General features: G+C 39.8%; 2 protein-coding genes across 3 annotated transcripts in view; one reads left to right on the top strand and one right to left on the bottom strand.

Moving 5' to 3' along the window:
• The first annotated feature begins 371 nt into the window (after window positions 1-371).
• Window positions 372-18,992, top strand: Gtf2b (general transcription factor IIB). The gene is made up of 7 exons (XM_036189261.1): window positions 372-547; window positions 5,904-6,010; window positions 11,251-11,384; window positions 14,144-14,290; window positions 14,423-14,552; window positions 17,536-17,817; window positions 18,603-18,992. Exons 1-7 carry the CDS (start codon window positions 531-533, stop codon window positions 18,734-18,736), a joined length of 951 nt encoding a protein of 316 aa, XP_036045154.1. The 5' UTR covers window positions 372-530; the 3' UTR covers window positions 18,737-18,992.
• A 5,068-nt stretch (window positions 18,993-24,060) lies between these two features.
• Pkn2 (protein kinase N2) overlaps window positions 24,061-27,004 on the bottom strand; it is a 110,921-nt gene continuing 107,977 nt past the window's right edge. For both annotated transcript variants that reach the window (XM_036189992.1, XM_036189991.1), the window contains 3 exons: window positions 26,752-26,859; window positions 26,427-26,507; window positions 24,061-26,343 (listed from right to left, as the gene is read on the bottom strand). In XM_036189992.1, the coding sequence (XP_036045885.1) occupies window positions 26,140-26,343; window positions 26,427-26,507; window positions 26,752-26,859 (393 nt within the window). In that variant the 3' untranslated portion in view covers window positions 24,061-26,139. The remainder of the gene's footprint in view (window positions 26,344-26,426; window positions 26,508-26,751; window positions 26,860-27,004) is intronic.

The raw sequence follows: 27,004 nt of genomic DNA on the forward strand, positions 1-27,004 counted from the left end.
AGACTCTAACTCCTCATCCTCTTACCTCTTTTGTTCGGGACCGCAGGAGAAAGCCACCAAAAGCAAATCTTTTGAGTTTTAATTCAGTCTATTTGAGAACTAACTCTGATGCAAGCTCATTCGCTCATTCGCTGGATTCTCCGATACTCTTCCTGGGTCGGTTTTTTATTTTGTTTAGTTTGAGACGGGGTCTCTCTCTATAGTCCTGACTGTCCTGGAGCTCGCTGTGTAGACCAGGATGCCCCTGAACTCACAGAGATCCTCCAGCCTCTGACTGCTGCGTATGAAGTTCCTCCCACCAACCTGCGGCTGACAGTCACGCAACGGGGGGAAAAAACAAAACAAAACAAACAAACAAACCAGGAAGCGTTTAGCTCGGATCGCTGAGAACGCACACCTTTTGGCCTTCCTCCCGACCCGTAGCCGCGCAAACTGCGCGCGAGCGACTCGCGCATAAAAGCCCGGCTCGGGGCGTCTCGCCGCCAGTGTCGCTTCCTGCTTTGGGAGAAGCTGTTGGCGGAGCCTCGAAGATGGCGTCGACCAGCCGGTGAGTGCGGCGGCCTGGGAACGAGTGGAGCCGGGGGTCGCGGGGCCGAGGCTCCTCCAGACGGCTGCCACAGGCGCCCCCTGCTCGCCGGAGTCGCCGCGGTCCGGGTTCGTCCCGCGGCTCTGCGCAGCCCCGGCCTCGGTCTCTCCGGACCCCTCAACCGTCTTTGTGTCATGTTAATGTTTTCTGTGCATTTCCCCGACTACGGCCCATCCCATCTGAGGGTCTAGGACACCGCCTTCTTTCCCGAGAGCTGGGGAAGCGTCGTTCTCGGCCCCTGTCGATCTGACAGCTGGGAAGTTGGGAAACGTCAGCATTGGTAGCCCGGTGGAAACGGGTCGCCAGCCCAGTGGCCCCCGAAGTGGAAAGGAAAGCACATACCATACGGAGACTTGAGTCATTCTCTCCTAAAGGCCACCCCTCCCTCTCCCCAAACCGAACTGTCATTGCGTACTCTGAAGGAGATGTCGTCTGCAGGAAATTAATTACATATGCTGGAAGTCATTTTTAATGTATTTTAAAAAACGTAGTGTACTTAATATCTACAGGAAATGCGTGTTGTGTCCTCCGAGACAGCCTTTAATCTTGTGACCTGCAAAGTGCTTTGCAGACCCTAATTATATTTCTTGTAACCACTGTGAGGTAGATAATAGTATTCTGGCATATGTGTAAACTGAGTCATGCTAGTGTGTTGACCTTTCGAGTGCCTAGGATACTTATGGCCATCATTCCATGGGTCTCAAGTTAACGCAGAGTGTATTGACGTATCAAATTAAGTTCTGCACTTCTGGTACGTTTTTTCTGAGGTGGTTACTGTGTGTGGAATTGATAAACGTCACCATGGGAAGCCATTATTCACAGAAGTGCAGGCCCTTCTGGGAACCTCAGACTGTGTATCTTAGTAGGGGAGAGGTGAACATGGGGAGCCCCTTCAACTATTTGTGTGGAAGTAAAGCCATTGGCACCCTTGCTTACCGATTCTAATCTATTTTGAAATTAGATTTAATCATTCAATCTGGATGTGGTTTTGTCAGGTAAGGTTTCCTTGTAGGGACTTACCAACAGCTTCCCCAAATTATCAAATATGAAATTTTCCCATGACCATCGACTTGGAAACTGAATGTGGTCACATGTAGGCACAGCTTGTCATCTTGTGGAATAGGAACCTCTGTATTCTTGAAACACAAATTGTAGTTAGATAGTACACATAGTAAACTCACTGGTTAAAATTTTTAAACCATTTTTGTCATTTAAAAAAGTTCCTTGAAATTTATTTTTTTCTGGACAGCCAGTTTTCATTTTGTATTCCTGACCTAGAATTCCCCTAGGGATTGCTGGTATGCCCAGCCCATCATCCAGCTTTTAAATTTGTGTCATTCCTGTACTACCTTCAGATTTTCCATCTGTGTGAATACAGAGAGGTCAGTGTTAGATTTCTGTCTTAGTGTTTGTCCTAGGGGTGGTATATAGTCACTTAGCCTTGAAACTGGTTGCTATTCAGATTGAAGCCCAATACTTACTCTGACTTCAGGTAAATCATTTTCTGACCATGCTCTGTGAGATGAAGAGAGTGCCTGTGTTGCAGGATGTTGTGCAAATTGATTATTGAAAATATATTTGGGGCTGAAAAGATGTCTCCATGGTTAAGAGCACTGGTTGTTTTTCCAGAGAATTTGGGTTCAATTTCCAGTACCCATATGGGAACTCACAAACTCTTCTTACTCCAGTTCCAGGGGATCTGTTGCCCTCTTCTTATCTCTGCCCGTACCAGGCCATGTACATGATTCACAGATATACATGCGGACACAATACCCACACTTGAAATAAATAATTCCATTATTATCTAAATACACTGCAAGCTTTTTCTGTTCCCTTTTTTAAGTGCTAGGGACTGAGCTCAGGATCTTGTTTGTGGTAGGCAAGCATTCTCCCACTAAGCTACATTCCCAGTCCCTTTACCTACTTTTATTGGTTGGTTGTTTTTGTTTTTTTTGCTTTTTGAGACTATTGTCTAAGTTGCCCTGGAACTCACTATATATAGTTATTATCCACTGAGCTCCAATCCCAGCCCCCTTGACCTACTTTTATTGTTTTGTTTGTTTGTTTTTCTTTTTGAGACAGTCTCACTAGAGTCCAAGCTGCACTGGAACTCACTATGTATCATTATTAGGATGGCCTTGAGTTGGTGGCAAACCTAGCTCTGCTTCCTGTATACTGGGATTACAGACAGGCCTTCTCCATCACAGCTGGCTTGTTAATAGTGCTAACTATGCTAATCCTTAGCATGCTGTTAGGTTAACTTCATGCTTCATTTACTGATAACTACCCTTATTTTGCTAAGATTTTCCTTTATATAAGCAGCTTTTCAGTTTTTATGTACTACTTTTATTTTTCATAATTTATTTTTGCTAAAAATTTCCAGAATAACTACAGGTATAAAGCAATTTCTGCCCTTTCCCTTTTTCCCAATTAGAAAAGTCCAAGATATATTTTAATTAAGTAAGTAAATTTGATGGTTTGTGTGTGTGTGTGCGTGTGTATGTGTGTGTGTGTGTGTGTGTGTGTGTGTGTGTGTGTTTTAAATCAATTTTCCATGTGACTTGGAAGTTGGTAGTTAGGGAGCTGGAGAGACAGCTCAGTATCAAGAGCACTTGCTGCTCTTGCAGAGGATCTGGCACCCAAATGGTAACTTTGAGGGACCTGATGCCTTTGCGGACCTCTGGGCACTAGGTACGTGCAGTGCACGTACTTATGCGCATGAAAATATATACCTTTCAAGATAAAAGTAAAAACAGTGTTAGTGTTAATGCTTAAAACATTCTGAGTTATACCAGCCGGCATGAGAAATTTGATCCTAAACCACAAATGTCTGTTTACATATTGAAGGAACAGTTAATTTTGTGTTTTAAGTGTATGCTTGTGATAACTAACATAACCATTTGCTATATCCATGTCAAGTGAATTTTAGAAGAGGGCTCACACCTTCCAGAGATAATATTTAAGTTTTTACTAAGAATCTTTGTGACTTTAAAAGCTTGTTTTATCAAGTCATTTAAGGTTAATCAATTTTCCCAAACTTTTATTCATCCTGTGATCTTACTTCAGGAGGCTGAGGCAAGAGGATTGCTCCTAGTTTGATGCCATCCTGGGCTATATAGTAAGTTTAAGGCCAACAGGACTATAGAGCAACACTTGTCTTTTAAAAGAATAAAAGGAAAATAATATGTTATGAATATCATAACTCTTAAGTAAATATGTTAGCTTTGCAACCACATTATTTTTCGCTTTAAATTAGTTTCTTAGATTAGCATGTGATATAATTTATCTCATTATGGCATGTCTTACATTATTAGTCATTACACCTTATTATTAGTCAATCCTAACGTCCACCTTCTTGCTGGTTCACTTCTCCCAAATAATGCCCCCTTCTGGCCCTCTCTCTTCCTCCTTCCTCCCTCCCCACTTATAGTTCCCTTTTTTTCTTTCAGGTCCTACATACATATGTAACATGTATAGATATGTGTATGCACACATGTAAACTTGAATACAAATTCCACACATGAGAGAATCATGCTGCCCTTGTTTTTCTGATTCTGGTTTATTCACTTAGTCTAATGCATTCCAGTTACATTCATTTCCTGGGACTTCATTCTTTAAGGCTATGTATTGGTACCACAGTTCTTGACCCTGCAGCTGATTCCACTTCGTAACATTATTACAGATGAGCATGGGTATTCAAGTGTCTGTGTGATTACTTAGAGCCTTCAGGTATCTGCCTAGGAGTTGTATGGTCTATTATATAGTTGTATTTTTAAAAATTATATTAGTGTATTTATTTATTGATTTATTGGGGGGAGGGGCCTGTGCCAAGGTGTGAGTTAGGGCAACCTGTGGGGTTCTGCTTTCTCCCCTACCAACATCAGAGGACCACCAGAGGAAGTTGTTTTTCCCCTCCCCCGTATGCATCCCAATGGCTGAACTCAAGTCTTCAGGCCTGGCAGCAAGCACTTTTACCCACTGAGCTGTCTCGTCAGCCCTATGATTTGTCTTTGGAGGAAAACCCATGGCAGTTTTAACAGTTTGTCTTCCCATCAACTGTGTGATAACTCTTCTTTTCCACATCTGCCATACTATTTGTTGTCATTTGTTTTCTAGATAATTCCCTTCTGGCTGGGATGAGATAAAATACAGTTTTAATTTCATTTCCCCAGTGGCTAAAGATACTGAATATATTTACAAATATTAGCCATTTGTGTTTCCTTTTTTATAGAACTCTCATTCATTAGTCCACTTGTTGATTGGATGGTGTGCATTTCAAGTTTGGAGTGCCATATAGATACTTAATACTAATACTGTTTCCTATGTCACTGGCAGAGGTTTTCCTCCCATTCTGCACACCGTGTTGACTCTGCTGATTGTTTTCTTTGCAGTGTAGATGCTGTTTAAAGTTTTGCATGTAGTCACTCTTCTCAGTTCTTGGGATTATATCCTGTGCTACTAGGCTCCTTTTAAGAAAGTACTTAGGATACCTACATCTTGACATGTTTTTACCTATTTCTCTTAACACTTTCTAAGTGTCAGAATACTTTTGTTTTTGTGTCAGTGTGTGCCTGGTGACCTTGGAGGCCAGAAGAAGGTATCAGACTCCCTGGAGCTAGAGTTATGGGTGGTTGTGAGCCACCATATGGGTGCTGGGAAATGAACCCAGGTCTTCTGAAAGCAGTAAGCACTCAACCTCAGAGCTGTCTCTCCAGCTCCAAAGTTCAGATCTTACACGAAGGTCTTTGGTCTATTTTGAATTGATGTTTGCACAGGGTAAGAGATAGGAATTTAGTTTCCTTCTTCGTATGGTTATTCAGGCTTTTAATTTTGTGTTTTAACTTGTGGAGATACGTGTGTCTTTTGTCTGGGCTGATCTTGAAGTCTTAGACTCAAGGAATCCTACTTCAGCCTCAAGTGCTGGGACGTTAGCATGCCCAGCAAAACTAATTTGTAAAAGCCACAATCCTCAATCCTGGACTAACTGAAATGTCAGATGTTAAGGTCAGCACAGCTATATCTGACTGTCTTTCCTTCAAATGTATGCTGGCTTTAGTGTGCTAAGCAAATCTGTCATTAAGGTGGCTACCAATTAGAAAAAAAAATCGTTATTTTCTAACAAGAGAAATAAATAGCAAAGAGCACAAACTAGATAATTATATGTAAATGTTGCTGGCTATTATAAGTTATTATATTAATCAAGGTTTTCAAAAATCTTAGCAGCTTGCCTATTACTAGAAAACAATGAAACTCAGACTTGTTTCATATTAGTTGGAAAATAAATATAAAAATGTGTTTTTTTTTTTTTTTCATGTAGTTTGGATGCTCTCCCAAGAGTCACATGTCCGAATCATCCAGATGCAATTTTAGTGGAGGACTACAGAGCTGGCGATATGATCTGTCCTGAATGCGGCCTAGTTGTAGGTAAGCAGCTATTAAGGTTTTAATTTAAATCATAATCCACAGTGCTTTGCTTTTGTGCAGTTTCCAGAATTTTAATGACTACGTTTTGATGACTCTCACCTCACACAAGCAAGTCACAGTTATGATAAAGTAAAAAGAGAAATAGAAATGTGTAAGAGCCTCCAGACATACCGTGTACCATTGCATGTATATAACCACTGCATGTCGGTGAAACCAAAAAGGAGAAGGCTCACTGAGCAGTGGTGGTGCACGCCTTTAATACCGGCACTCAGGAGGCAGAGGCAGGTAGATCTCTTCGTTCAAGGCCAACCTGGTCTTACAGAGTGAATTCCAGGACAGCCAGCACTACATAGAGAAACCTGCCTCAAAAAACAAAACAAAGAAAGGAAAAGCCAGCAGTACTTGCATGCTTAGTTTTAAGTAGTTAATAGAAGGTGTGTGTGAGAGGAGAGAGAGTGGAACTCAGTAACTAATATCTAACTTTTGTGCCACTCGTATGCTTTCTAAAATAAATATGGTAGAATTCAGAGTAGTAATATTGAGCCTTATCCAATGCCTTGTAGTAAAATAAAAAGATCTGTTAATATTTACATATGGCATCAGGATATAGAGTATCTAGTTTAATTTGTTATTTTCCGAATATACCACTTCTTAAAATTTTACTTTTAGGGCTGAGAATATAGCTAGTGGTAACATGCTTGCCTAGCATTGGGAGAGCCCTTGCTTCAATCCCCACTACTACAAAAAGAAAAACAAGGACAATTTCAGTTTTATGCCTGTTTGCTCACTAATCACAGAAGAGGCGTAAACTCACAGGAAAAGTTAGGATATTGTGCAGCTGCAGCAGAGAACAGAAGTAATTGTGAGCGGATTGTTACTTTGTTTTGTCTTGAAGTACTACCAGTGTATAGCACAGGGCTGTACACTCTATCGCTGACCTGGATTCCCAGCCTTTGAGCAATTTGAGTCACTTAGGAATAAATTTGCTATTAGCCTTGAGAACTGTGACAAATGTTGGTAGCGTGTACTGTGGAAATGTCTTATTTAACATCACTCACCCAAGAAGGCTGCTTACTTTAGACCTATACTGGGAAGCTTTTGTTTGTTATTACCACTGAATATTTGAGACTCCTCCCCCGCCCCCATTGATTAGAGCATATAGAATTACTAATAGAAATTGAGGTCCATTGTTTCTGATGTCAGCATACTGCTAACACATGTTCTTAACATGGCTTTCATGCTAAAAGTGGCTTTTACACTTTCAAGTGATTGAGAACAATTGAAATAATACTATTTTTGGATTCAAGAAAATCCATGTTTAAATTTTGTAACACAGAAAGTTTATTGGAACATGCCCATAATCACTTGTTTCATATCATCTTAACCGGTTAGTAATTGCAGCAAAAACCACGGGTGTGCTCTTATCACTTGGCTCTGTCACTCAGTTGTACTGTAAACTTTAGTTGTGGAGTTGGAACGCAACAGTGCTGTAAGTGGCATGCAAGTTGCCATATTACAACATTTTATAGTGTTTGTTTTATTACTATCTTGTACTTGTGTCAAAGCAAACCTGTCACCCGTCAGGTAGAGTGGAGTACTTAGTTGTTGATTAGGTCGCAGTGCCATTGTTTGTTATGTAGAGATGCTGCAACTGTGGAATGACTCTTCGGAATACACTCAGGAAGACAGTGGTGAGAAAAATGACATAGACTGTTGAATCACACCAGAATTTCTTAATAAAAGCAGAATAAACTAGGCATGGAGTTCCCACAGAGAAGTCATGTTTTCTACATGATACTTGATTGAAAAAGGGACTAGTTTGTGCCTGTGTCAGTGCTCCTGACAGTTTGCATGGAGAAGTCGCATCTGGTTTAACTTTACAAAGTCAATGTGTAGTTTAAGAGTGGAAGAACTGGCATGTTTCTGTTTCTAGGATACTTTAGGGTGTGTGCTTGCTAACTGATAGGCTTCTTGCTGTCAAAGGTTGATTACACACAGGCTTCCTCTTTGTCAGATTGTAGTAGCTAAATATTAGGGCTACCTTGCGCCACTCTCCCCTTGAAGTGATTCTGAATTGCAGTTTTCTTCCAGGGAAACTCTTAGAATACTGCCTCATTTGGATTTTAAGTGGGAATCCTTTATATATTCAGACTTTCTCTGCTCTTTGAATTGCCTTGGAAGTTTGATTTTTTTTTTTTTCAGATTTATTTATTTATTATGTATACAGTGTTCTGTCTGCACATATCCCTGCAGGCCAGAAGAGGGCACCAGATTTCTTTACAGATGGTTGTAAGCCACCATGTGGTTGCTGGGAATTGAACTCAGGACCTTTCGAAGAGCAGTCAGTGCTCTTAACCTCTGAGCCATCTCTCCAGCCCCCAGAAGTTTGATTCTTGTAAATGCTGTTTTGAACAATTATGTCTAAAAGGGAATGGTTCTTAGTATAAACCAGATTTCTTGAGTGAGTCATTTAGGTCATTCCACATATTTGGAAAAGTATACTCCATTGCCCATTGCTGGGTTGTCTGTTTATATATACTATATACTAGGCTACCTTATAATTATTATTTTTAAAGTCCATTTTGCCTTTTTAAAAGCAGTATAAAGCTGTCCGTAAAAGGTACTTTGATGCCAAAAGGAAAATGTTATGAAACAAAGCATTTCAGCTTGCTGGTTCTTTATCTTCAAATATGCAGGTAGAATTATATCGTGTGGGCATACCTGCATGCCTTTCCACTTTATTGTTTTCTTGATATATTCATCTTTGTCCCTTGAAAATGTAACAGTTAGGTAGGCCTAGTGGCACAGGACTATAGTTAATTGCAGCTAGTAGGGAGGCTGAGACAGGGTTAAACACCTGTCTGGGCTAGAATGAGTCCTAGCCTGGCCTGCACAAGTTCCTGAGATCCTGCCTCAAAATAAAAGCAGAAATAGGGCTGACAGAGTAGTTTAGAGAACACTTGACTAGCATGCTCAAGGCTTGAAAAAAATATGTGCTTTGTGTATATACAACTACATAGACGTTAATGACATTTACCTTTTTAACTTTTCAAATTTGGTAACTCTGGCTTGAAGGCCACGGTATGTTTGTGCATGGTTTTGTTTTTCTTTTGCTGACTAGGAAAGTTGGCCTTACTGATTTTCTGGTAGCACAAGTGCATGGGAACCACATAGCATCACTCTCACTTACATTGCCCGCCCTTGGAGCCACAGTCAGGCTGGCATGTTAAAATGCCTTCTAACTGGGGTCTTTGCTCCTGCTTCCATGCTTTTCCTCAGTGCATAAGGAGATGGCAGGCGAGGACACTGCTTCTCATGTGGGTCTTCCTTTACTCAGACATGATTATCTAGGCAATATTCTGGTTACTTTCAAGTTCTCTGGAAGTTCAAAGAAAACTGAATTTATCAGAAGCCTTCATTAACAAATCATTCTGTTATATAGTTACTTTCTTAAAGTACATCACTAGGTTTAGGCTATAATTGCTGTTTTGTATATGTGCATTTTAATTAATGTAGTCTATAAAGATTTGATATCTGCATTGAAGTTATCATTCCACTCCATTTTCCTTTGTTACTAAGTAGCTGCTGCAGAGCTCTGGAGTCTTTTAAAGTCTAAGGGTCAGATGAATGCCTCTCTTATCACCCCTACTAGAAATGGAGAGACAAAGACCATTTGCCAGTTTTTTTAGTTTTCAAAGCAGTAAATAAATATTGAGAACTTATAGCTGCTTTGAAAAAGTTTACATGCATTATACATGTGTGTTAACTCATTTAACCTTTACAGTCTTTAAAATGTGAAGTTACTGGGGAAATCTAAAGCTGAGAAAATAAGGCATAGAAATGAACTAACTGGGCCATCAAGATGGCTCCAAAGTTAAGAGTGCTTCCCACCAAGCCTGGCGTACTAAGTCATCTACCTGAACCCACATGGAGAGAATTGTCCTCTGACCTCCACACATGTATGATATATGTACCCCCAACACACAAAATAAATAAATGTAATTAAAACTTAAGAGTTTTATTTTAAATTATTTGTATATGTCTGTCTGTGTATGGATGTGTGCACAGGAGTAGAGTTCTCATGGAGAGAGAACATGGATTCTCTGGAGCTGGTTTTAGGTGGTTGTGAGCCACCTGATGTGGGTGCTGAGAAACAGATTTGGGCCCTCTGGTGAAATGGCATGTGCTCTTAACTACTGAACTACCTCCTCAGCCCTTCATCTAAATTTTTTTAAGTTAAATAGTTTTTCCAAAACTAAGTGGCTTAGTTTCACACTTGTAATCATTGTATTCATTGACTGTCCATACTGAAACTCATTGTAATTGCTGGCAAAGATGAACATGTGTGTTTTTAAGTGCCCTGTGGAACAATTCATTGAAAGAGTTTAGTGGAATAGGTTGGAACATGATACATATTTCACTTCTAGCTGTGTGATCTTTGGTCAAGTAACATCATTTGGGAAGTACCAGTGAAAGTGTTTATATAACTCTGGGGATTAAATGATAACAGTTACAATGGGCACACTGACCAGCATGTGTTTGAGTATTCAGTGCTCTCTCTTTCTGCTTCAAAATCTTCCAGACACTGAACTTGTCCCACTAAAGTAGTGGCCAGTCATACCTATTCATGTCAGGTATGTCAGGTGTTTTGATTAAAAAGGATGGCTGTCTGCCTTTTAAAATTTTATTCTGAATCATTCTCTCTCTCTCTCTCTCTCTCTCTCTCTCTCTCTCTCTCTCTCTCTCTCTCTCTCTTGTTTGTTTGAGACAACATCTCTGTGTAGCCCTGGCTGGTCTGGAATTCATGGGGATCCGGATATCTGCCTACCTCCATTATCTGAGTGCTGAGACAAGAGGCTTGCTCCACTACACCTGGCTTCATTGTTTTTCTGTGTATCACATAAGAATAGCTTTATTGTTTTGCTTTGATTTTTGAGGCAAGGTCTTGCTATGTATATGTTGCCAGGGTAGCCTTGATTTCTCTGTTATGCCTCAGCCTCCCAAATCCTAGAAGGATTTGTTACTTTTAACCAGTTTTTCCTTCTAAGAGGTGGGATATGAGTAATGATAGCATACTGTTTACATGGCTCATTACTGGACTAGCATAGCTGGTAAATGCTCAGAGCAGACATGATGTCTAAGCTAGAGCTCAGAGGGCCATGTTGAGATGCTAACTGTTAGTCAGCGTGGGAGGTCAGTCTTGTTCCTGGCTAAGTGAGTAACTATGCTTACCTTCTTAGGGGACCGGGTTATCGACGTGGGATCTGAATGGAGAACTTTCAGCAATGATAAAGCAACAAAAGATCCATCTCGAGTTGGAGATTCTCAGAATCCTCTTCTGAGTGATGGAGATTTGTCTACCATGATTGGCAAGGTAATAATTCCACTTAGCAGGAATGTCAAGGGGAGATGAGATAAAGATCTGGAAAGTTAGGATTTTTGCAAAAGTATCAGTCATTAACCCAAAGACGACTCTTGACTTGGCAATAAGATTTACCATTGTTACCACTGTGGAAGTCTACCGATTTGGATGTTCTTTTCCATCATGGTGGGAAGAACATGGAATCAATACAATAATCTAATAATCTTAATTCCCAGGATCCATAGTGTGGTTCACAAACTGTAACTCTAGTTCTAGGGGATCCTTCTGGCCTCTACTGGCAATAGTCATGCATTGGTGCACACGCATACATGCAGGCAAATTACCCATGTATGTACAATTACAAAAACAAAATTATATTCTTTGTAGTTGTTGTATAAGCCTTTTTCTGGGGAGATGTAACATGAACATCTGTTTCCCCCAGATTTGGAACCAGGCCACACTCACCATAGGTGTGAACTCACAGAACTGCAACCTTGAGCTTTATGCATCACCTGCAGACAGCAGGCCAGGATGGAGAGTCTCCCTTAGGCTACACTGTTGGTTAGTGTGGATGACTGTCCCTGAAAAACTAATCAAGGAAGTGTATGCTGCTTTCGAACTTTAACTACTGCACAGTCTGGTTTTGTTTGCTTCTTTGAGGCAGAATATCACTGTATAGTCCTGGTTGGCCTGTAACTGCTAGCCTTGAACTAACAGATCCACCTGCTGCTGCCTCCCAAGTGCTAGGATTAGAGGCATGTGCCAATATGCTCAGTGTAATGACTTTTATTTTAAAAGGTCATTATAAAAAAAAACCATTGAAAAATTATTGGGGCTATAGAGAGATGGCTCAGAAGTTAAGAGCAATTGATACTCTTGTGGAGGACCTGGATTTGGTTCCCAGCATCCACATGGTGGCTCACAACTATCGTCACTTCAATTCCAGGGCATCTGATGCCCTCTTATGAAGCAGATCTATATACTGTCATTTAACACCTACAGATATTAATTTTATACTACTGCTTTCAACCTGTATCTGCTGTCCTCAGCAAATTATTGTCATAACACAAATACAAACAGATACACATTGTATCATGGGCATGGAAGAGTTTCTTTTGTGGTTTTTTGAGACAGGGTTTTTCTATTTAACAGCCCTGGCTGCCCTGGAACTCACTCTGTAGACCAGGCTGACCTCAACTCACAGAGATCCGCCTTCCTTGCCTCCTGGGTGCTGGAATTAAAGGTAGTGTGCCACCACTGCCTGGCAGAAGGGTCATAGTTTAAGATCACAGCTCTGCATTAGTTTATGCTGTACAAATTGACTCCATGGGAAATCCATGGCAAGTAAGGTTGGTTGTTACATTGTTCTCTTAAAGGCAGGTTAAACAAAACAGGCTGAGTAGACAGGAAGATACCAGTCTTGTCTATTTCTGTTGTTGTTTTGTATTTCTTTCTTTCTTTTTCTTTCTTCCTTCCTTCCTTCCTTCCTTCCTTCCTTCCTTCTTTCTTTTTTTTTTTTTTTTTTTTGAGACAGGGTTTCTCAGTGTAGTTTTGGCCTTTCCTGGAACTCACTTGGTAGCCCAGGCTAGCCTCAAACTCACAGAGATCTGCCTGGCTCTGCCTCCCAAGTGCTGGGATTAAAGGTGTGCTCCATCACCACCCGGCTGTTGTTTTGTATTTCAAGACAGGGTTTCTCTGTGTATCCCTGGCTGTCCTGGAACTCACTCTGTAGATCAGGTGGGTATTGAACTCAGAGATGTGCCTTGTCTCTACCTCCTGAGTTCTGGGATCAAAGGCATGCACCAGCATGATCTGCACGCAAGCTTCTTTGGAGAAACTAAATGCAAGAATTAACATACACATAATTTTATTCCTATAGTCACTGGGATAGAGGAATTATATATATGAGGCTTCAGATCTCATCAATACTTTTGCTTTAATGAACTGTTGCTATTTATAGTAGTAGCATTTTTTAATAGCTTTGTTGGGGTATTTGGCTCATAGTCATAGTACCTACAAATATCTTGTGGTTTCCTTCACAGTGCTTCAGTTATACTTTATCTGTCTTTTGAAATGCCATGTTACAGCGTGGTGGCTTTAGTATGCACTCCTGTCGTGAGTTTGACCTTTATCATCAATTAACAAGTATTAGTATTAAGCATCAAAGCCACCTGGCTGTGATCTTTACTTAGTGCAGCTGAAGCCTTTTACCACTAACCAGAATGCTTGCTTTAGGCCTGGGAGGATGGTTTTTATACATAGAGAAGTGCCCATTTCTAATATTATGAGGCTTTATCAAGATTGCATTTTGAGTTTTGTTCACTTAGGTTTATATGGTACCTTTAGAGATCATGTGATTTTTCTTAGACCTGTGACCATGACATTTTATATTAACTATTGGATTCTCTAATTGGTGTCTTTCATGTATTGCCTAGTCTTCATGTGATTTTGTATCTATATTTAATATGCTTTTGCATTCTGTTTTCTGACATTTATATTTTGTGTTGTCTATAAATTCAATTGGACTTTCATTTCTATTTTCTGTGTTCTGGAAGAATTGTTTGGATTTACTTAGGTGTCTGGGAAACAAACTTCTTTAAAGCATCTTCACCTGGAAATGTCTGTTTGAGACACAGGCTTGTGTCTCAAACACACATTTGAATGGAGACTCACTGGGCATATGTAGTCAGAGTGTGTAAATTAAATTTCATAGAAATTGGCTGTTCAAATTTTCCAGAAATATTCATCAAGGTTAACTCTTTGTCTTATAGGGTACAGGAGCTGCAAGTTTTGATGAGTTTGGCAATTCTAAGTATCAGAACCGGAGAACAATGAGTAGTTCTGATAGAGCAATGATGAATGCCTTCAAGGAAATTACAACCATGGCAGACAGAATCAACCTCCCTAGAAATATAGTTGTAAGTTCCTGTCCATCTGCTTTAAGCCATTCTGACGTTTACTTTGCATAATTTAATGAACACATCAAAATTTGATATTGTAAGTAATTAAATGGCCTAGATTTAATTAAACTTAGTTTCTCTACTTTGAAGGATCGAACAAATAATTTATTCAAGCAAGTATATGAGCAGAAGAGCTTGAAGGGAAGAGCTAATGATGCAATAGCTTCTGCTTGTCTGTATATTGCCTGTAGACAAGAAGGCGTTCCAAGGACATTTAAAGGTAAGGCTTCAATTGCACCAAGTAGAGTACGGTCAGGCAGCTTTGACATATAACAGATAGTGCTTGTCTTCAGCATAGTATGCAGTCAGTAATCCATGTACACAGCTGTGGTGGTTTGAAGGAAAATGACCCCCAAAGGAAGTGGAACTATTAGGAGATATGGCTTTGTTGGAGTGGATGTGGCCTTGGAGGAAGTGTGTCATTGTGGAGGTAGGCTCATATATGCTCAAGATACACCCAGTGTCAGTCTACTTCCTGTTCCCTTCTGATCAAGATGTAGTCAGCTCCATGACTGCCTGTATGCCACTTCTTGCACCATGATAATGGGTTAAACTTCTGAAACTGTAAGCTGCCACCCCAGTTATAAGAGCTGTTGTAGTCATGGTGTGTCTTCACAGCAATATAAACCCTAAGACAGAAGTTGGTACCAGGGACTAGGGTATTGCTATAATAGGCCTCACCATGCTTTTGTTTAAAGGAATGTAGACCATGGGACTTTGAATGCTTTAAATGCTACTTAATGGGCCATCCTAGTAGGAGCATGGAAGACCATGGTGCTGAGTTAATTTGAACTATGGGGGGCTGGCTCAAGAGGTTTCAGAGGAGAAGAATGTTAGTTTGTGGCCTAGAGATCACTCTTGTGATATTTTGGTGAAGAATGTGGCTGCTCTTTGCCTTTGTCTGAAGAATCTGCCTGAGGCTGAAGTGAAAAGATTTGGTTTCTGTTAGCAGACAGCCTAGTATAGACTCTGTTGTATGGTTACTAGTGTTAACTCTAATGAGGAGATATAATGAAAATGAGCAAACTGAGCAAGGAAAAATATTTGAAGAGAAAAGGAGCACCAGAAAGTGGAATGGAGCTAAGTCCTGTGTTCAAGAAGATAAAGGATATGGAATATTGGGAGTGGTGACCTCAGGGCAAGATCCCACCCTTCTAAGTTTCCAACTTGTAAAAAGGAATTAAAGAAAAGCTTAGAGCCAGGTGTATTGGTGCACACCTTTAATCCCAGCACTTGTAAGGCAGAAGCTGGCAGACCTCTTGAGTTTGAGGCCAGCCTGGTCTACTGTGCTAGTTCCAGGACAGCTATGCTTAGGCAGTGAAGGAAACCATCAAAACCAGAAAGCTAGTGAAGATGTAAATGAATGAGGAGGCCATGGGCTAGCCCCAGCAAGCAACAGAACTTGGCAGCTTCAGCCACATGGTTCTGGATTTAGAGTTAAGGATAGAAAAAGGGGGCTATATTTGCCTCTGTGACTAGGGAAAGCCGATGAGGCTGGGCATGTATCAGGGGTGTCCTTAAATGGAAGCCTAGAGAGGCCATTGCATGAAGCTGTGAAGTTGAATACTGGATTGCCTTGGAGAACCCAAGATACCCAAGATGTTGGAGATGCTAGAGTTGTGGGATACCTGCTGAGGAGAGCTGCCAACAGGGAGTGGAACCAGCTCAAGAGAAGTGTGTTGTAGTCAACAAAGCTGAAAGGAGTTGGAGATTTGAAGTGTTTCAACATTAGACATGGAGATGCAGAGTTTAGAGTTTGCTCGGCTGATTCATTACCTTCCTTTCCCTATGTTTTGGAATGGTAATGTATGTCTTGTGCCATCCATGTTGGAAGTATGTGATCTGCTTTTTAATTTAAAATTACAGGGGACTACAGTTAAGAGATTGCATGACTGTCAGCAGACACTTTGAACTTTTAACATTGTTGAAACTGTGATAGACTATGAGGACTTCTGAAGTTGGACTGAATACATTTTTGCATTATGATATGACCACAAGCCTTTTGGGGCCAGGGAGTGGAATGTGGTGTTTTGAAAGAAAATGGCCCCCAAAAGTGGCACTATTAGGAGATATGGGTTTGTTGGAGTGGGTGTGGCCTTGTTGGAGGAAGTGTGTCACTGTGGAGGCGGGCTTTGCGTTTCATATGCTCAAGCCACACCCAGTGTCCATTTCCTGTTGCCTTCTGATCAAGATGTAGCCAGCACCGTGTTGCACTGTGATGATAATGGACTAAACTTCTGAACTATAAGCCACTATCACAATTAAATGTTACAGAGTTGCCCTGGGTGTGGTATCTCTTCACACAATAGGAACCCTAAGACAACAGCATTTGCAGTGGGTCTTTATTGTGTTCTTTGATAGAAAATTCTTTGCAAGCTGCTTTAGCAAGTGGCATCATTTTAAGTCCACTGCCCACCTGACTCCACTTTGTGGGCCTGAAGGCCTGACATCTTTCAGAGGCTTTACATCAGAGTTACATCTGTAGCTAGTGATGAAAACTATTAGCTAGGTCTGATATGTGAGGGGTCAAATCTTGGAAGGAAGATCTCAGTGTAATTTCATTTTTCTTTTCTTTCTTTTGAGGTCTAGTGTTTGCAGTTTTGTGCAAGTCAAAGATTTTGAGATCACTGCTGGGTTTTTCAAGCTTGTGTTTATGAAGGAGCACAGGACAGCCTACTCCCAGTGTTGCTATGATACGTACACTGCCTTTCACTGCCCAGGTCCATTCACCATGTATCCAATGAGTATCTTTCAAGTTTTCCTGTGTCAAAGTGAAGAGTGAAGACACATCTTTTTTTACTGTAACTCAAGCAGTGACTAACATTTTAGCTTATTTAGAGATAGCATGTAGACAGAGTGCATATGCACTTGGCATTCTTCAGCTTGAGTACTTTCTTAGAACATTCCTTACAAAGATTAATATATAGATATCCAAGAAGTTTTTGTTTATTTAGAGAAACTTATTTGCATACATTGAACTAGATAAATTTTTATTTTGAAAGAATACAGCCTAAATTTAAAGTATAGTGAAAATATAAAGAGAAATTTTAAATAAATAAGCTCCATGGGAAATATTGCTGAGAGGATTAGGATCTCATCTTTAAGCTGTGATTGAAATTTTTTACAACTAGAATATTTTATTTTGTAATTAAAAAATGATAAATTATAAAATGAACTCTGGCTTCTCAATTTTTCTCTTTTAGAAATATGTGCCGTATCTCGAATTTCTAAGAAAGAAATTGGCCGCTGTTTTAAACTGATTTTGAAAGCTTTGGAAACCAGTGTGGATCTGATCACAACTGGGGACTTCATGTCCAGGTTCTGCTCCAATCTTTGCCTCCCCAAGCAAGTGCAGATGGCAGCTACGCACATAGCCCGAAAGGCTGTGGAGCTGGACTTGGTTCCTGGCAGGAGCCCGATCTCTGTGGCAGCGGCAGCTATTTACATGGCTTCCCAGGCATCAGCTGAGAAGCGGACACAGAAAGGTAGGATCTTTATTAGGAAGTGTGCCAGAGAGATGGCAAGGCTGGGAGTTGATGGTGAAGAGGGCTAACTATTCAGAATCCTTAGAAGCATTCACAGAGAAGGAAATAGGATGAAATTCAGTCCCATTCACACCCACTCATATCTGCTGAGTGTGCCTGAGGGCCTGGCCCAGCACCTCAAAACAAAGACACCTGAAGAAAACACAGTATTTTGCTTTTAAGCGATTAGAGGCATAGTCTTTCTTGTATACAAGTCTCTATTTTCCTGTTTGACTTATTTAATTTTAATTTGTATCTTTCAGGGGAGACTTATTTATTGGAGCATGGGCAGCTTACTAGTGGTTACATCACTAAGAAAATGGCACCCTTTCCCCAGCCACTATTATTTGTCAGTGGTCCCTCAAGGAGGGATCGTACCTCATGGTCCTTCACCATTTTTGGTTTTTTTGAGGCAAGGTCTCAAACTTGCCGTGTAGCTGAGGATGATCTGTATGCCATCTTAGGGATAAACCCAGCTTTGCATATGATAGATATATTGTCTCAGCCTGTCACTCATAGTGCCATGCTCTGGGTTGTTTTGCATACATTATGTCTATTATTATTACCTAGACACCTTCAAAAGGGCCTACCAGTATCTCTTATTTGTATTGACTTTGACTCCTTTTATATATATTTCCATTTGTCAATTTTAAAAGGTGAAATTGAGGGGTTGCTTTTTGTTTTGGTTTCCACTTTGGTAGTAAGAGTTTGAGCAGATCAACTGAGTCTTGCTTTTTGTCCTTTAGAAATTGGAGATATTGCTGGTGTTGCTGATGTTACAATCAGACAGTCCTACAGACTGATCTACCCTCGAGCTCCTGATCTCTTCCCTTCAGACTTCAAGTTTGACACCCCAGTGGACAAATTACCTCAGTTATAAGCTGAGGTAACCAAGTGTCACACTCTCATGTACATGGAACTTTATACATAGTCTCTACATTGTGATGGTTGAGGAAAAAGGTGGTACGCATTCCAGAGCTAAATATTGTTACTTAGCATTCTGTATGTATATATTAGTGCAACATATTTAATGATTTAAATTTCTTACTGAATCTGCTTTCTTTTTTAGTGGTTAGGAAACAGTATTTTGGGAGATAATGATATATGTAATTCTCAAATAAAACCTTTTTCAAAACTAAAACTTCTGTTATAATAATTGTAAGTCTTGTACATTACAGGTAATAGAGCTGATCAAGCCTTGTTTCTCATCCTTTTTATATTGAGGTTCTTCAGTTTTAATAAATAGTAAAAGCTTGAGTACCACTGTTAACATCTACAACACATTTTTAGTGTGAGTATCCAAACCACAGGCACACATAAGAGGTTGTGTATGAGAAGTAATATGCTGGGCCTTGAAAAGCATCAGGTTGCTAGGCAGTGAAAGCTTGTTCTCAATGGCTAGTAAGCAGAAAGGATCATGAAATAACCAACAGATTTAAATTTGTAATGTTAATCATTTTACAGAACCAGTTTGTCTAGGGTTCTTTTCTTAGTTATATTTATTTGGGATATGCCAAGGGTGGTGTATTTTGTATGAGAATTACTGGGCCCTAGAAGTGTTTAGGAATTTAGTCCATACCATTCATAATATTCCAAGTGTTTTGCATGGCAGTGTTGAAAGTCTCTTACCTAGGCACTAGATGAGAAAACTAAAAATGTTGCCATTTATTTAATTTGAACAGGTAACTTAGACATCACTAATGTACACTACTGGTTCTCACTCTACAGGGAGGTGGACTCAGATCTTGATCCATAGAGGACTTTTAACCCTGCTGGTCATGGAAGGAGGATGGGCATGGGGACATGACCTTCCTTAGGTGAAACATGGGGTGCTTGCATTGCAGAAAGCTAAACAGGGACAGATGCACACCTGGTGATGAAGCTCTAGGCAGGTCAAGCCCATCTCCTACCCCAGAGTAAGACTGAAGGAGTCTCTCTCCCATGTTTCCCTATCCCTAGTGCCTCCCATCACATGCAGAATGAGAGCAACAGTACCTTTGTGTTCCCTGGGCTTCAGTGAGGATCACATAGGTCCCAGGACAGAGATGACTACAATCTGCCATCATAAGTAGGTCATAAAAGTGTGGCTTTGGCAATTACCATAGGTCAGTCCAAAGGAAAGGTGGAAAATAGAACCCCTTAAGTTGTCTAGACTTAGGTCATTTTGTTTCCTTAAGCTGATTTGCAAGTTGGTAATCAGCTTTCCACGCAGGTAAAGCAAATCCATTCTGTGCATGTTAGCACAGAATGCCTTAAAACACTCATCGTGGAAGCTATCTTCGTTAATAGTCTGTTATTACTGAGTTCAGGTACTTGGCTGTCAGTTTCATAGACTTTTTCAGTACTGGTGTTCCACGGAATCCTCCACTCAGACACAGTTTATAATCAATTGAAAGTCTTTATTCCACCAGGCTGAGACTACACTCTGATATTCAGGGACCCAAGTGTAGCACCAAGTGACCAAAGCATGGGGTTTTGAAGGCAGAAACCATGCCCTGGCATCTTGCTCAGCAGCTGCAGGGGTGAGGAGGTGTGTTAAGAGTAAGCAAGCAATTTGACAGAAGCTAAGATGAGGGCTTAAATGGAGAGGGTTCTGTTTAAGCAGGCAGTTTAACAGAAATTAAGTTAGCAAGGGCATCTTGACATTGGTCCTAGAGTGTCTGATAATTTTCCATGGGATTCTCTATCAAGGAGATCAAATTCTATCTAGTTAAACCTGAACTGGTCTCAGCAAGAATACAAGATGGAGGAACCTTTGCACTTCTTCCCTATCACACTGGTCCTCTCTCCCCATTCTTATGTCAGAGAAGCCCCTAGAAATGAAAAGATTTACCTACATTCACTTAGTAGCTGAGGTGGGACTAAGGTTTCTTGATAGAAACCTTTCTTTACACGAAACCAGACCATAGGGGATAATTTTACAGAAATTTGCTTCAGTACTGAGGTCAACTGTATTCAAGTAGAATTCTATTAAAGACAATATTTAGAACCAAAACTTATATATAGCTTCTTACAAAAAGCTTTTAAGAGTGAATTCTAGCCAGACAGTGATTGCGCACGCCTTTAATCCCAGCACTCTCGAGGCAGAGACAGGTAAATTTCTTGAGTTGGAAGACAGCCTGGTCTAGAGTGTGTTCCAGAACAGCCAGGGCTCCATAGAAAAACCCTGTTTTGAATAAAGAAGGGGGGAAAAATAAATTCTTTTGGGGGATTGGAGAAAAGGGCTAAAATAAAACCCTTATCACATAAACTGAGTTTTATTCTACAGAACACATTTGAAAACTGGGTAGGTGAGAGAGCCTACCTGAACTCCAAAGAAAGTTGGCTAAGCAGAGTAGCAGGAACAGATGAGTTCTGGGTTGTCAAGAGATTGCGCCTCAATATGTAAGGTAGAGAGTGGTCAAGAGTCACCTGAGGTCAACCTTGAAGCTTTATATGCATGTCCATGTGTGCCTGCACACATGGGAACACAAATTGCACACCACAAACATGCAAATAACTTAAAACCAGCCCGGTGACAAAGAGTTAACTAGAAATTGCCCTTTAGCTATTCTTCCAAACTAAAAACTCCAGCAACTCAATGCCTCTTGATAGTTTGTGTTTACAGCAGTAAATGTACTCTATCCACGGCTATCTTTGGGTCCTGAGCTAATTTTCTATCACAGGTGTGAGATTTACTTTAATTATCAAGATGAACAGCTGAAGGGGTCAGCCTAGTACCCATCTGGTTCTAATCCAGGCAAAAGGCTTCTATGCCCCATGTTAATATTTCCAATTGTCAGTGGCCCTGACTTTTCCTGATGCTGGATTTTAGTCTCAACTACCAATTATTGAGCTGAAAGGCTACTGAAAGACTCCCCGACCCCCTCAAGACATCCTTATGCTCTCCCCACTCCCAGATACCCACACCGATGCCTCAGGATATCAGGATTGCATGGCATCACAATAAGGGCATTATCAGTTGATCTCCAGGTCAGAGAGACCCTGGTGTCTTTCATATACTTCATTACATTTTCATGGTCTGAGGTGGAGGAGGAGTGGCCTTTAAACTAGTTTCAAGAGGCTTTTGACAGAAAATTAAAGTATAACTTTGAGAGGAAAAAATTTCTCCCTCACGAATCACTGTGTGTGCATTTGCCTGTGAACATGTGTGCAGGGTATGTGTGAGGGAGCATTTCCCTATATACCAAGTAATACCTAAAAAGACATAACTTAGGAATAATTTCCAACACTACCTACTTGGAGGTATTGTCTGATTCCAAAGGTTCAAACTGAGCCCCACTTCAGATGCAAATTGCAGGCAGTAGTCAGCTGACTGAACTTGAAGCTCTCACTTTAATTTCATTAATTTGTAAAGCAGGGTCCAAGGAAACGTGTGTGTGTGTGTGTGTGTGTGTGTGTGTGTGTGTGTGTGTGTGTGTGTGTGAGAGAGAGAGAGAGAGAGAGAGAGAGAGAGAGAGAGAGAGAGAGAGAGAGAGAGAGAGAGATAGATCTGGCTTTCTGGACAGCATCTCTATGGACCCTGGAATTTGAAGCCCTTTCACCTCAGCCTTCCAAGTGGTGGGATGACAGGAACGAGTCACTCCACTCCCTTTAGGTGTTTATGGCAGCTTTCCTTTGCACCTTTCCTGGAACTCACTCTGTAGACCAGGCTGGCCTCAAACTCACAGAGATCCACCTGGCTCTGCCTCCCGAGTGCTGGGATTAAAGGCGTGCGCCGCTGCCACCAGGGTTATTATTGGTTTCATTAAAGGTAAAGGTAAGAACGAACTTTGGCAGCCCTTCATACCAAACAAGGAGATGGTCTTGAGCAAGAATGTGGCCACACTAACACCCAAAGGCTTTAACGTGTACCCAAAACTACAGTTCAAGTGGTGTGTGCCTATAAATCCTAGTATTCAGAAACTACTGCAACTTTGAGGCAACTTTGGTATCCATGCCAGCCAAGGCTACATTGTGTTATTCTGCCCCCTAAAATAAATAAAACATTGACTTACACTGAGTGAAAAAATAAATTTATCCAAACATTCCAAGAACAGAATTTAACCTGATAGGAGTTTTTAATAATGAAAAAAATAACACTTTGTACTATGAAATCAACATAATCTAGATAAATTAGGCAAGGATACTATATTACTTGCAAATGTACTAGATCAAATATGACCAACTCAGAGTCAGCGACATCTGAAATAGATACTGCTGTATTAGCAAACTGGGCTCATTCTAGGATCGCAAGGGTGGCTGTTTCCGGTGTCTTAGGGATTCCACCTAGTCAGGATCCTAGTAGAGTAAGTAATATCACGCAGACATTTTGACAAATAGATTTCCAAGTTATCTAGGTACTTACCTCTACTCTTGTATATAAACATACATAATTTTTTTCTTCTACTTTGGGTTTTTCCTCACCAACTCACTCAGTTGCTTGGGAGGATAGGCAATACCTACACAATTTTGTCAGATTTGAGCCTGGAAGTCAGTTTTGATCAGGCCAATGTATAATAACAATGTTCATTTTGATCCAACAATACTATACATCATTGTACATTGCTAAAATATACTTTTTTAGTGTTACTACAAAATGGCTAGTAACCTGCTTTATTAATTTGCCTATTTTCTCAAACATCAGATCTGAATTGAAATACTATCCTCCAACAAGGAAAGCACACATGCTGCTACCGCTCACATTTTAACACTAACACGTTTGCTTCTTCGGTCTTGAAAACTTCATTGCTTCTCTCCTCCAGACAACTTTCCTAGCCCCAGTGTCTAGTGACAGTGGGCATTTTATGCATGGATGAAAGACAGTGCTGAATACAGAACCACAGCATGAATTTTCCCCATTATTCCAAGTGAAGTGGACAAAACACCTTCCCCAGGATAAAAAGTACTTACCAACAAGCTAACTAAAAATAATTTTCTCCAGATCTTGAACATAGTAGAGCCAATATTACTTTAACACAAAATTCCAAAAGGAATGAATACGTAAAACCACAGTTACAAATTTCAATCTATTTTAAACTTTAATTTGTGCATTTGTGGTAACTTAGGACTGCAAAACACCCTTTTCTTAGAATGACATAAAGGCACAATTCATTTGGGTGCATAGGGTACCATTCTAAAGTATCCGGTTTCCTTACAAAGTGCTTGAGCAGTCACATACACATACAGTAAAAGCAAAACCTATTTACACTTTTAAAATTTAAAATCTGGCTAATATATATATATATATATATATATATATATATAAATTTAAACTACAGAAAAATTAGTGCTTTTTTCAGCATAATTGTGTGACTATGCCTTGACCTCTAAATTTTTTAGTGATTGACATCAATTTAAAAAATTTCTGTACACTGTGTATATAACTCTGTGTCAGTTTTTAATGCAAAAAGCCCATTTGAAACATTGCTTTCTGTGCATATTTCAGAACCAACAAAGGTATGCAGACTGTACCTCAAAAGTAGTTAGTGTTTTATTTTAATATTGTGTTAACACTGTTTAAAGTTAGACAATTAGGCTATTTTTTTCAATTGTTCTTTTCCAAGGTAATTAACAAGGTAAAGCAACTTAAAACAACATATTGTTCCTCTTTTTATAAAATTTTCTTCCAAAGGATCTTGAGAGAAAAATCAAATTGAATTTGGAAGGTATATAAAGTATTTCTGAACAATTTAATTTTTCTCAGAGTATAATAAAAATATGCCAACGTATGTAGCAAGGCTACTTTAAGCTCAACTCTTAATGTTTCAGTGTGCTTTTATGTTTCTCATTAGACTCAATTTGGACAATTTTAAGAGATGAGCTCACTGTGATTGCGTGGTTAATTCAAGTGTGGTTAGTTACCAACTTGCTATTCCTGAGGTATAATGGCCCTAACATGCTAAGCACAGGATCATCAATGATAACTAAATTGAGGAAAAACAATGAAATGACAGGCTAAGAGAAAAAAAAAGTAAAAACAAACAAAAACCTGAAAAAATTCCAGCCAAGTGAAGGTCATGATTGTAAAAAGGCATATCACAAGAAAGATAAAAAGCCACAAACGGATCCTCTGAAGATATGTAGAGTATTTGATCAAATTATTTGTGAGACTTTTGAGGTACAGCTTTAGTGTTATAATAACTTTTTATAAAATATAGACTGTTTTATCAAAAATATTTATACATTCTGTTACAATATATTGCTTTTGCCCTCAATAACTGCCAATATAAAATCTGGATCCAGTGGCCTAAAATGTACAAATGCACTTAATGTAAATGCTGGAGTTTGAGGTGTCTGCTTGGCCACTGTACAAAAGTGATGAAGTGGTGAAATTAAATAATATGCCTACAACACAGAATACATTACAACTTGTACATATACATGTTCACAGCATGTATACCATGATAATCTCTATGGTTTAACAAAGAGTTCCCTTCTACAGCAGACACAAGGACAAGATGACTAAAAAGTGTAGAATGCATATCGATAAGGGTTAATCAGGCTCACTGACTTTGGAAGACCCGACTGAACACCCTCCAGGGTGTCTCGACTTTGGGAATGCATACAGTTAGCACAGTATCTTGGTTCCAGCTGATCAGAAGGCCTCACTCTTAATGGTAAGGAAATGCTGGTGTTCCTATTGTTTGCAGCATTGTTTACTAAGGAAAGCTCATTTGGCGGGTAGCTCTGCTGGAAAGCTATGAGACTCTGCTGCATGGCTGGGGAAGTTAAGGCAATAAAGTGTTCTCCTGATAAATATAGAAAATTTATGAAACTAGACATTAATACATTCTCATTTTTTTCTTTAAATCAAGCCACCAAAGGTGTACAAATTGCCACATTATTTCATATTATAGTGATTTCTTAAAAAAACAAATTGTCTTTTTCAGACAGAATCACACTTTAAGTGAACAGTAATAGCTTCCAAAGCCCTGTTTTTTCTTTTGTAGCACAGTTACGTGATTAATCTTCCTTTCATTTAAGGCAGGCCTAGGGCAAAGATGGGGACTATTAAAGAGTGGTTCTTTTTCTTTTTAAAAGCAGAATATTGATGTAAAAGTATTTATTTGTAATGGATTTCCATGGCCAATGTTCATTCAACCTAAACTCCATGAAACAGCTTCCAGTGTTCAGATTTACGTTAAAAACATTGAGAAGGTATTAAACAGTACTTAGCCACACCTTCATGTGCTTTTTAAAAAACACCTGGGAAGCTCCTGGCGGCACAGGAGGCAAATAAAGGGTGCTGTTCTCAAGAGGTCGTCTTGTCAGTCAGTTGCTCGTTTCACAGTGTCCAGTAACTTAACACCAATCAGCAATGTAGTCAAAATCGCGGAACATTTCTTGTTCCTCTTCCGAAAGTATCCTTGGTTCTCGAGGTGGAGTCAGAATAGGTGCTTCTGAGGTAAATTCATCATCAAAATTACTAACATCTTCCCGTCCTCGGATGGTAGGTACAAATGGTGGCTTTACTTTTTTGTCCATTAGAGCACTCCAGTCAGTTAGCTGGGTCACAAAATAGAAAACAACTAGCTTAGTTTCTTGTAATCATTCAAGATTCATAAAGAACTTTGACCTTTTGCACTTACCCGGAAAAATGGGTGCTTCTTTACATCCTCTGCATCTTTCTCGCCAGCTCCCAGGCGCCTCTCGGGGTTTCTTCTCAACAGCTAGCAGACAAAGCAGGAAGTTAAGATAGAACCAGTAGAGAACCAGTAGAACTGGTGTCACTGACAGTGACTCTCAACTTTCAGACTTAGATTTTTTTTTTTTAAATTTGTCTAGAGCATTTGCCATCTATGAATTAAAAAAAAAAAAAAACAAACTTCTAAAATTCAAATGGGAAATTTTCTTCAATATAAAAGTTTAAGCTTAATTTTTTTTAAAAAAGAATTCTTGATCCTAATTTCTTACCCTTCTCATTATGGAAATAGCTTCTGTAGATAAGAACCTTGGATACCTTACTTCGTCATTTACAATACTGTCAAAAACCTCTTCTTCATCATCACCAGGAAAGGGAGACTAGAAGAAATATTTTCTTGTAAGACAAAATTCCAAGATGACAATAATAATAATAATAAACCCATATATTCAAAGTACAACCAATATTCAGGCAATGAAAACGAAATGAAACAAGACCTGGAGATGTAGCTCAGTTAGAGTGCCT

Source organism: Onychomys torridus, chromosome 6, assembly GCF_903995425.1.
Source record: "Onychomys torridus chromosome 6, mOncTor1.1, whole genome shotgun sequence".
Taxonomy (NCBI): Eukaryota; Metazoa; Chordata; class Mammalia; order Rodentia; family Cricetidae; genus Onychomys; species Onychomys torridus.

Excerpts from the sequence above, each read along its gene's own strand:
- Gtf2b (XM_036189261.1), top strand. Across the intron at positions 11,385-14,143 it reads TGTCTACCATGATTGGCAAG|GGTACAGGAGCTGCAAGTTT; the intron begins GTAATAATTCCA and ends TTTGTCTTATAG. Across the intron at positions 14,553-17,535 it reads CGTTCCAAGGACATTTAAAG|AAATATGTGCCGTATCTCGA; the intron begins GTAAGGCTTCAA and ends TTTCTCTTTTAG.